The sequence below is a fragment of the Somniosus microcephalus genome, chromosome 14, assembly GCF_052327205.1.
Source record: "Somniosus microcephalus isolate GS21.2 chromosome 14, FLI_Smic_1.0, whole genome shotgun sequence".
Lineage (NCBI taxonomy): Eukaryota > Metazoa > Chordata > Chondrichthyes > Squaliformes > Somniosidae > Somniosus > Somniosus microcephalus.
In genome coordinates this window covers 18117012-18128458 of record NC_141000.1, presented here as the reverse complement: position 1 = coordinate 18128458, position 11447 = coordinate 18117012, and the positions used below count along the sequence as shown (strand labels likewise).

The following is an 11447-nucleotide window of genomic DNA, read 5'->3' as shown; positions in this document are numbered from 1 at the left end:
ATCGCCCCTGGAGGTGATTGGAGCGCTAAATCAGGCGCTTCACACCTCTCTCAAGACGCTAAGGCTGAGGGGCGAGGCACTACCTCAGAGGGCAGGCGCAGCGCAGGTGCTGTCAGTTAGCAATGGAACACAGACACACTGGCACCGGCCAGTTCTTAAAGGGGAGGGTTGATCTTGCTCTCCATCCACACCCTGCTCATTGCAGCCTTGAATCTCGGTCTGGAGAGACCTGTACATCAAATCTGCTGGAAAGAACAATGGAGAGACCCAGGGAAAGGGCTCACAGTGCAGTCCCCACAGTCTCTTCTAAATCAATACAAGGAAGGGCAAATCAAAACCAACCTGCAAAGTGCTGCTCAGTACCCAAAACTCCTTCACACAGCGTTGAATCTCTCCAGAAGTCTCTCTCTTTCTCTCAGAATGCGTGGTGCAAAAATGTCACCAACAAAAAAAGGCAGGAAGCGGTCGCCTTTAAATAGCGCTCCCCCAGTCCCTTCCTGACTGCAAAACGCTCCCCTCGACCTGTCGTTGCTAGCGGCAGGCGGTAAGGCAGGGGGCGCCACTCAATATCCGGTTTGGGGCACTACCGGGGCGTTGCGCACTCGACTGACGTCACAATCTGCCGGCGCAGGAGATCGTGGCGGTAGTGCTTAGCGCCGCCGCAAAATGTCTAGTTAATTTTGCAAGAGGAGCAGATATCGCCGCGCCCAGGCGCTAGTTGCTTTGCGCCCCACTTAGCGCCATCTTAAGGCGCTAACGGGAGGTGCAACCAACTGAATTTTTTCCCCTATGATTCTAACTCTTAGGGCTAGAAATTCAGTTTTTTGCAGTGGCTCAAAACCTAGTCATGGAACTGCATTATCAGGCACTGCGTATAATGGGCAGCCGCTCCGATACTGCCCGCTTTCCGCCACCGCCCAAGACGAATTTCTAGGCCTAAGACTTTACTGTTTGAGAGGAGGATGAGGGGGGACTTGATGGGGGTCTTTAAAGTTTTCAAAGTTATGGAGAAATTAGGTGCAAGGACATTCTTATTTTATTATTATGCTTTATAAAGGGACTGTGCTAATTCTCCAGTAGTATCAGAATTTGAATGATTGCCTTCATTAGCTATTACTTATTTATTTATACAGCTGCTTGTAATGATTAACATTTCTTCTTACATGAGGTGTCGCAATGCAAACAAATGCAATGTTTCGCATGCACAGTGTATATATGTCCAATAGATGTCACTGCCTTTCAGAGGTTCATCCATATTTCTGCCCAGCCAAGGAACTCCTGCTGAAGTTACAGTGGCGGAGGGGAAGAAGGGGGAAGAAATTCACCAGGAGGTCATTTTAGGAGGTAAAATGTGGTTCCATGAAGGAGTATGAAGTGAGCAGCAGAATTACAAGGTAAAACTTTATTGCTGAACAATGTGGCAGCCAGTGAGTAATGGGGCAATCAGGGTGAACTGCAGGCTGTACGGTATAGTAAGTGTACAGGTAGCAATATAATAAATTCTGGTTAAAACGACGACACAAAATGAAGCAGTGTTGAATATAAAAATTCACATCCCTTTGGGTAGTGCAATATATCTTACTGACTGGGTTTGCAAAGATTGTCTTTCGTAATACAAAATGTCTTAAACAGATCTATAATTTATTTTTCAAAAAAATGTACAATTTTCTGACATCTTTCAATATTGTTTACCCTTCCAGATACAATGGACTGACAATAATACAACATACTATACATGGTTACCGATAAGATATAAAGCAGTTCTAACCACTGAAGGATTCGGTCAGCATCACCTTACAGTATCATCTAAACTGCTGGGTTAGTATAATCATCTTGAACTCACTCACTGCCGTCATTTGTTATAATATACAAAATAATTGTGAATTACGATAACAAACGCTCAGTCGAAAGCAACGTTATCACTTGTTCAGGTAAGTATGTTTAAATCATTGATCACAAGTAGAACATGTGAGTTTCAGGTGATTCAGTGTGTCGTATATACTGGAGTAAGGCCCATTGTTGCTCAGCTTTGATAAGTCCAATTTTGGCCTAAGACTAAAACTATAATGTCAAATATTGTGGTTATGATTAAATTAATTACTATCTTTCCAGTAAAATTTTACTTCATGACCCTTTAAAGGTAACTTTGACATTGTATGATAGTGTAATATCGATCAGCCACCCGTTATACATCTCTTCCCAATGTATATCTCTCCCCATTTTAATTTCCAGTGACTTAAATAGAAATAAAAAATGGGTGAGTTATATAACGGGTGGCTGATTCAATATCGCCTGCTTTACACTATCGCCCAAAGTCAAAATGACCCCCTTTAGATCAAATTCCATCTCTTTTCCCTCGCTAAAGTTACTATTTTTTATCTTGTAAGTTTAATATTTCCTCACCTTCCCTACTGCAGGACTCTGTGTCTACCAAGTATCATGGTGCTCTGCTTTGCCAATGAAAGGGGCACAGAAGTGAGCTAGCTGCTCCTGGGTTCGTTCAAATGCTATTGCTGAACTGAAATAAAGTAATGTCAATTATTTTTAACTGTGCAATTGTCAATCAACTGTGTAGCTTGTAGTGCTTGTTACTAATGTTGGGAACCAAAGTAGAAGACTCAGAACATGGTGTGTATTCATCAGCCTATTCAACTGGACTGCATGCAGTCGCTAAAGCATGTAAAACACCTCCAGGTCAGAGGTAACGGGGAACTTCCTGTATTTGACTGTGGATACAGATTTACACCAATACATGGGTGTGTGTAAGACCATGAGTTCATCCAACATGGCAGTAGGCACTGCATGGTTGACTGGCAGCTCTAAAACATTTTACCAGGTTTATAAACAGAGGAATGTGCAAAGGTGCCATCACATCACCATTCAAAATAACTGCTCATCATTTCTAAATGTTCTAAATCTAAAGTGCAAATGAAAAATACAAAACCCAATAAATGCAGTGCAGTAGATCACACTGAAACAGATGGAAGCAATGAAAACCTTTCCTTGCAACTGAGGCAACTTCAAAACTTTCCAAAATAACAACAGAAAATGCTGGAAAAACTCAGCAGGCCAGGCAACATCTGTGGAGAGAAATTAGAGTCAACGTTTCAGGTCAAAGCCCTTTATCAAGAGGGTTTTGACCCGAAACGTTGACTCTAATTTCTCTCCACGGATGTTGCCTGGCCTGCTGAGTTTTTCCAGCATTTTCTGTTGTTATTTCGGATTTCCAGCATCTGCAGTATTTTGCTATCGTTCAAAACTTTCCAATCTGCTTGGTCCTTCCCTTTCATAAATGTATTCGTGATTGTTTCAAGTCTATATAAACAAGGTTCAGAACACATAAAAGGTCTAAGACTGTAACGGAAACATAAACAACCATTAAAAGTACTGTACCTACTGCCTGCAATAGGTTCAGTTAATCAATTTATAATAGAATAGTGGAAAAATACTATTTTTAAATATAAGAGTACTGCTAAAAATCTATACCAAGATCAATCATTGGGACTTAAAATGTACTGTAACTTCACCAGCAGTCCACAGCTGTATTTGTTTGGTCCGGTCTGCATGGTTGATTCTTAAAGCCCTAGCCTGGATATTTTCCCGTCCACTATGTGGACCTTGTGAGGACAGTTAGACTCCACCATGCTGCATTCCTCCACTTTCCTCCCGGTCAACTTTTACCAGTGTTTCTAACAGACCACTTTAAGATTAGGAGAGCTAAATCAACACAGTATCTGTTCTAGTACTTTAAAAAAAAGACAATACAATGCAGCCTTTCTACACTTTCAAACAAGGAGCTCTTTAATGTGCCTCAGCTTAATGAAAAAATGAATTTTCCATTGATTAAGTGATTTGATTATGGAGGAAACATGATCTGGTCAATATCTCATTGCTGTTTGTGGGAGCTTGCTGTGCATAAATTGGCTGCCGCGCTTCCCTCCCTTACGACAGTGACTACACTTCAAAAAGTACTTCATTGGCAGTAAAGCGCTTTGGGACATCTTGAGGTCATGAAAGGTGCGACATAGACGCAAGTTCTTTCATTCTAACATGCGTCAGCGCTCATGGTGGCAATCAACAGGAGGTCAACTGTCATCCTGACTGAGGTTTGCACCATTATTGTTCCTGCCCCTTCAGACTCCCTTTGTTCAGTGACCGGAGAACTTGACTGGGCGTATAACAAGATCTTGGAAAAAGTGTGTCACACTGACAACTGGAAACAGAGGCTCATTAGCCGCATCTGCCTTTAGACCGAGCTGGCAGCAGACAGTTTCTAAAATCAGCGGCAGTTACCTTATCGGAGTGAAAAGAACGCGAAGCCCCGAGCAGAAGAAAATAAGCCACCGTGGATTTATACTTTGCAGCGCGGTCTGTATTCTTTGCAAATTACAGCTGGGATGGCATTTTGTGTGTTATTCCATAATAATGGAATCAGGAGTGATCTTGTCATCAGAAAATAATGAATAAAAATGTAAAGTGAACGTTCTGCTGGTGGTTCAGTGGATAAGCATGTGGCTTGCTGTGCCCTTAAAGCAGTGACTGAGGAAGGATGCAGATCAGCCTGTGGCGCACAGAGTTTGTCTGTTCCCACTTGTGGAAGCCCAGCATGCCTTGCACACATAGATGGCAAGGACTAAAGGCCTTTTCCTATTTTTTTAATTTCTTATATTCTTACAGAAGCAATTAGCAGATGTTTTTTATGCGTAGTCTTACCGAATAGTGCATATTAGGTCTTGCTCTATTTAGTTCAATCTCCTCTATGCTTGTAAATATTTCATGTATATCTTCATGTATGTAGATAATAAACTGAGAGAACCCTATATACTAATAGAAAAATAAATAGACTCAAAACACCAATGCCTTTTATGCATCGTGCATGTATAACTGTAGGATAGGAGGTAATGAGTAGAATGATATTGAAAGTACCATACTTTATGGTACAGGAACAATGGGCCGAATGGCCTCCTTCTGTGCTGTAACCATTCTATGATTCTGTGCTGTATGATTCTATGGTTATGTAGAAAAAAAGGTTCTAATTGCTTAATTAAAAGTTTCAGAATAGATGGCAATAGCCCATTTTCACTCATACTATAATATTTTAGATCTGGGAGCCTAGATATACAATCCCAGGCATTTCTAATAACCCAGTACATAAACACTTGTGAGAGACTTTAGGGCAACTTTCCACTAACAGTCGCTAGATACATCATGATTTGTTTCACAAGTTTCATCTCCATCACTGGACGTAGCTCAAGGTTATGTTGAAGGAACCCACTACTGGGTACCACTGGGTACGAGAATGCTTGTGGACTTCACAGAGACTCCCTCATTGAATTTGCTCTGGATGACTGGACACGAGCACTATTATCTGGTCAGTAAACATGGATGCCACCCAGAATTCTTCAGGCATTCGACTCCGATCGATGATCTGAAGTATAAATATCGGATGATACTGTGAATTTAATATCACATGATCAACTTCACATATATTTAAAGCCCTGTGCAATCATCAGAAATTGTGTCAAATTTCAGCAACAGCTAGGATGAGGAATAGTGACTTCATAAAAGTAAGATAATCACTATGATAAAACACAAGGGTTGCCTTTTATCAATAAATTTAACAGTCATAAAAACATTACTGAAAAGTTTGCCTTTCTTTAGCATAAATTTTCATTACAATTGATACGAATTGCATTATTCTGCACTTTAAAAAAAAAGTACCTAGACATCCATAAAACCTTCACACCATTAGAGTTGTCATTTAGAAGCATATTGTAGCCATAGGTTAACACAATCGAACCTTATATTCAAACTTTTCTTTGGAAATTAAGAACAGAGCTTAAGGCTCCAAAGTATGTTTGCGAAGATTGCCTACTAACTCCGTGTTACGTTAGGTAGATACCATTGTATAATCTATAGAATTAAAAAAAATCTTTCAAGAACTTTTGAATGCGAATTATTGCTTAGTTTCCATATTCAGACAGGGTGGATGAATACTGCCTCATTGCGTGGTTGTCCTTCAGAATAGGAGGGTTTATAATGCACTCCAGCCCTCACTTCAAGGTTAGCTGTTTGTTTCGAAGTTCCTGGGTGAATACCGCAGGGCTTGCTTTGTCCCTCTCAACATCAAAATTCCCTGAATTAAAGAGAGAAAGCACATCACAGACAATTCTACAGTAGACAGTATCTGAATTTTTAATTTATTCTATCCAAATATGTGCAGCCTTGCTGTGTGACTGATTTATGCGCCTTATGAGTTTAAGATGGCAAACACATTAATGAATAGCAAGTTGCTCCAGTTTAAGTTGATGTTATTGTAGTGGCGCTTCTTAGTTTCCAAACAGGCAGCCACTGAGCTGTGGGGCTTTTAACAACGAGTAGACGCGTGTCGAAATAAAACGTTCCCAAACGTAGCTTTGTCTTTTAAACTGTTTACTATAACACTTTACGAACAGAATTACAAAGCAAACACGTATAAACGAACACGGTCAAAAACTGTATTGCTCCAAACCTCACAACTTCTGCCTCCTTCAGCCACGTGGAGTTTAAACTGTAAAATGGCTGCATACCATGTGTGGCTTAGGGACTGTACCATTGTGGCAAGAATGAAGGGGGTGTCTCGGACTATACTACTGGAGCAAGAAAATAGGGGGTTTCTTAATACAATAAGTCAATCAGGTAAATTAACTGTATTATGCTATTTAACCAATATTTTAAAGTATTTTCTTAAGCTTTTATGGCTCTTACAGTTATCTTGGTAACACTGTTTGTGCTAGTGTTCGTTTAGTAACTCCTTGAGTTAGCATTAGTTTGGTAACACTGTTTGAGACAGTGTTAGTTTGGTAACACTGAGTTAGTATTAGTTTATAACGTAGTTACTGTTATTAAGTAACACTGTTTGAATTAGAATTGATTTAGTAACACAGGCCCTGATAGTTACGGAGGGAGTCGGGGCACGTGTTTGCAGGGGGGAAACCCAGAAATGTCGGGAACCGGGTCGCCCTTTTAGAACTGAGATGAGGAGGAATTTCTTCTCTCAGAGGGTCGTAAATCTGTGGAATTCTCTGCCCCAGACAGCCATGGAGGCTGGGTCATTAAATACATTTAAGGTGGAGTTGGAGAGATTTTTACAAGATAAGGGAGTGAAGGGTTATGGGGAGCAGGCAGGGAAGTGGCTTTGAGCCCAAGATCAGCCATGATCTTATTGAATGGCGGAGCAGGCTCGAGGAGCCAAGTGGCCTATTCCTGCTCCTATTTTTTATGTTCTTATGAATGCGGAGGTCCTGCCGAATTTAACAGCAGGACCTCATTATCATTTCTTTTACTCTGTTTTCCACCCGGCATCCGGCCAGACTGATAGGTTAGCCGGCTGCTGGGTGGGAAAGCCAGTGGTAGAAGGCCGCAGCAACCCCCTGGCAACTAGGAAACATCGCGAGTTGGTGGGGGGGGAGAGTCGGATCGGCAATCAGGAGAGAGGGGGTCCAGGAAACATTGCCCGAGCCCTGGTGAAACCTGGGCAGCGTCAAATTAAAATGGCTGCCAAAATCTCAGGAACAGAGCTTCAGTTACATATTATAATCACTGGCCCGCTGCTCCAGGGCGGGTCACTCCGATGCCCAAACCTGCCGCAGTTAAAACAGAAGTAGGCATGTTCGAGGCGGGCTAGGGTGGCGTTAAAACTCACTCCACATTTTCAGTTAGTGTTAGTTTTAGTAACTAACTTAGGTTTTTAATCCTAACTTTTTGAAACACTAATGACAACTCGCTGATGAGGGTCCTACAATAAAAAATATGGCACAAAGCCCTATCTAAGCTGCTGACTACTGCATCACTATAACCTCCCAGCTCCCCTCCCCTTCATTGCATCAGCCAGATTCTTCTGTCTAAGCAGGGTCAACTCCGATTTTTGACAAGATTACAGTTATTATAGTGAGAACTATTATTCGTACATTCAAAGATACTGATAATTGCTGAAGGCAATAGCAGGTACTGAGGGCATGATTTAGTCTTGTTAAGTGACTATAAAAAGTGTCTGGCCTCAATAAGCCAGATGGAATAAGAAAAAATGTTAAATAATAATTGAGTCTGAATTCCCCTGTGCACTATTTTAGTGCACCATTAATGTATTCAGGTTAATTCCTTTTTTTCAGTGTTAACTTGTATACTTTAACTTGTATACTGTAAATAGGTTAATGTTAGGATTAAAATATTGCAGACAGGGGTAGATCATGACATTTTGCGATAGTGTAAAACAGGTAATAGCGAATCGGCAGCCCATTTTACATCTCCCCACATTTTTATTTCCATTGACTTTGATCAAGGGCATTTATTGACTATTTACATAGCCTCTCTTGCTGTAGGAGGCTACAGGAAACTCTTTATTATCCAGCGCCGACGGGACCGGCGTGGTGCCGGTTTATCAAAAAGTCCGGATTACAGAGAGGTATAGTTAAAAGGTACAAGAGCCCCGTACACGGCCACAAATCCAGGCTTCCCTGTTGCTTAGCAACAGGTGCAAGAACCCCGGCCACAAGATCCAGGCTTCCCTGTTGCTTAGCAACAGGTGCAAGAACCCCGGCCACAAGATACAGGCTTCCCTGTTGCTTAGCAACATGTACAGGAACTCCGGACACAGACCAAGTGTCCCTGTTGCTTAGCAACATGTGCAGGAACCCCGATTGCACAGCCACAGATCGAGGAACGGCCACTAATATGAAGTAAAACTTACCTGAACCTACTCCTGAATTTTGCCGGTTAACCGAGATTTCCAGTTATTTAGGTGCCGGTAAATCGAGAGTTTCCTGTAGTATGTTTCATGCATCTATCTGAGTGTGCAAGTGTGGAGCTCTGTCACCACTGCCATCCTGTGCAACATACCTGTGTAAGTGGATGGCATGAACTGGGACTCCTTGCTCAGATACTGACAGTACTGTACTGTACTGGCGAGTATCAAGCAATAATAGCAGTAGGGGATGCTTAAGTTAAAAACAGTTAACAAGTTTTCTTAACACTGTCTGCTAGCCTCTCTGTCCCCAATTTTCTCTCCTCCCCCCGCCTGCACTCAGTGAGCCATGCTGGGTCGAGATCCACAGGCACCAGCAGCCGTCGACCAAGACGTCACCGTCCTTGTGTGAATCTCGACAGTCAGTGCTGGCAAAGACGACTTGAATGTAAGCAATCATCAGCACTGAGCCAGATCCCACCTGTGCCTGACACCCATACCCAACACTTCCAGCAGAGGTCACTGGATGGTAATCAGGAGTGGGATCCCTTGCTGATTTCCCCCCCCCCCCCCCGCCTTAGTCAAGGACACTGAGGCTAGTATTCTGACTCAGCACACTGGCTGGTGTGCATTTACTCGGGGATTGAATTATTTCTGGTCCGTAGGGCTCACCACCACACACAAATGCATTTATCTTTCAGCCAGCCAGACACGTGCTTGCTTGGTCAATCAGCATTTTTAATCACAGCTTTTGCAAAGTCTGATCAAATGACTGACTGCTGAATTGCTACCTTCATAACCATGCCTTGTTAGGTATCTGGGTATTTACATTTCAATGTTAAAATACAAATCTAATAAATCCTGGGAGGCTGACTGGCACTTTTTGTACAGTACTCCCGTGATTTTTCATTAAAGCAAAACACAATCAACTTACATGTTTGAGGCACTGTGAGATGGCAACTTTAGAGCTTAACACCTATAGAAATAGAACCAGAACCAGATAATGAGCCAAACTGAAGGGAGCGCTGTCTCCCTACAAGTAAATCAGTACAACAAAATAAAGAACACAACACTGCAACAAATGAGAAGATAAATTCAAAATTTCTTTTAAGCACAGTTCAAAAACACCGCTCCACGACAAAACCTGACCATTAATTTCTATTGTGCGCGCACATTGAAATTAGTTAGCAATCAAAGTGTTTATCAATTTCTTATAAAAAGAAAAGACTTGAATTTATATAGCGCCTTTCACAACCTCAGAACGTCCCAAAATGCTTTACATAGAAACATAGAAACATAGAAAATAGGAGCAGGAGTAGGCCATTCGGCCCCTCGAGCCTGTTCCGCCATTCAATGAGATCATGGCTGATCATCCAAATTCAGTACCCTGTTCCTGCCTTCGCTCCATATCCCTTGATCCCTTTAGCTTTAAGAAATATATCCAACTCCTTCTTGAATACATTTAATGAATTGGCCTCTACTGCCTTCTTTGGCAGAGAATTCCACAGGTTCACCACTCTCTGGGTGAAGAAATTCCTCCTCATCTCTGTCCTAAATGGCTTACCCCTTATCCTTAGACTGTGACCTCTGGTTCTGGACTCCCCGACCATTGGGAACATCCTTCCAGCATCTAGTCTGTCTAGTCCTGTTAGAATTTTATAAGTTTCGATGAGATCCCCTCTCAATCTTCAAAACTCCAGCCCAATCGACCCAATCTCTCCTCATACAGGAAACTTTTTTATCCAGCACCGACGGGACCGACGTGGTGCCGGTTCATCAAAAATTCCGATCACCGAGCGCTGTAGTAAAAGATACGAGAGCTGAGAGCTCCGTATAAAGCAACAAACCCTGTTGCTTAGCAACAGGTTCAAACAATGGCCACAAGTTACAAGTGTCTCTGTAGCTTAGCAACAGCTGCACCACACCCTTGCACAGCAACAAATGGAGGAAGGCAAGTAATATGAAGTATGAACCTACTCCTGAATTTTGCCGGTTAACCGAGATTTCTGGTTACTTAGGTGCCGGTTAATCGAAAGTTTCCTGTACGTCATTCCTGCTATCCCAGGTATCAGCCTGGTGAATCTTCGCTGCACTCCTTCCATGGCAAGAACATCCTTCCTCAGATAAGGCGACCAAAACTGCACACAATACTCAAGATGTGGCCTCACCAAGGCCCTGTACAACTGCAGCAAGACATCCTTGTACTTGTACTCAAACCCTCTCATTACAAAGGCCAACATACCATTTGCCTTCTTAACCGCCTGCTGCACCTGCATGCTTACTTTCAGCGACTGGTGCACAAGGACGCCCAGGTCTCGTTGCACTTCCCCTTCTCCCAATCTATTGCCATTTAGATAATAATCTGCCTTCCTGTTTTTGACACCAAAGTGGATAACCTCACATTTAGCCACGTTATATTGCATCTGCCATGCTTCTGCCCAATCACCCAACCTGTCCAAAGCATACTGGAGTTTCTCGGCATCCTCCTCACAGCACACACGCCTACCCAGCTTTGTGTCATCTGCAAACTTGGAGATATTACATCTAGTTCCCTCGTCCAGATCATTAATATATATTGTGAATAGCTGGGGTCCTAGCACCGATCCCTGCGGTACCCCACTAGTCACTGCCTGCCACTCGGAAAAAGAGCCGTTTATTCCAACTCTTTGCTTTCTGTCTGCCAACCAGTTCTCTATCCAAGTCAATACCTTGCCCCCAATCCCAT

The 11447-nt window shown here is 42.5% G+C and overlaps 1 protein-coding gene across 1 annotated transcript in view; it reads right to left on the bottom strand.

The window, feature by feature from the left end:
• Nucleotides 1-5585: 5585 nt before the first annotated feature.
• The window catches only part of LOC147107359 (adhesion G protein-coupled receptor G2-like), a 74839-nt gene continuing 68977 nt past the window's right edge, over nt 5586-11447 (bottom strand). Inside the window, exon 14 of the mRNA XM_086006306.1 lies at nt 5586-6136. Coding sequence (XP_085862432.1) covers nt 6054-6136 — 83 coding nt within the window. The 3' untranslated portion in view covers nt 5586-6053. The remainder of the gene's footprint in view (nt 6137-11447) is intronic.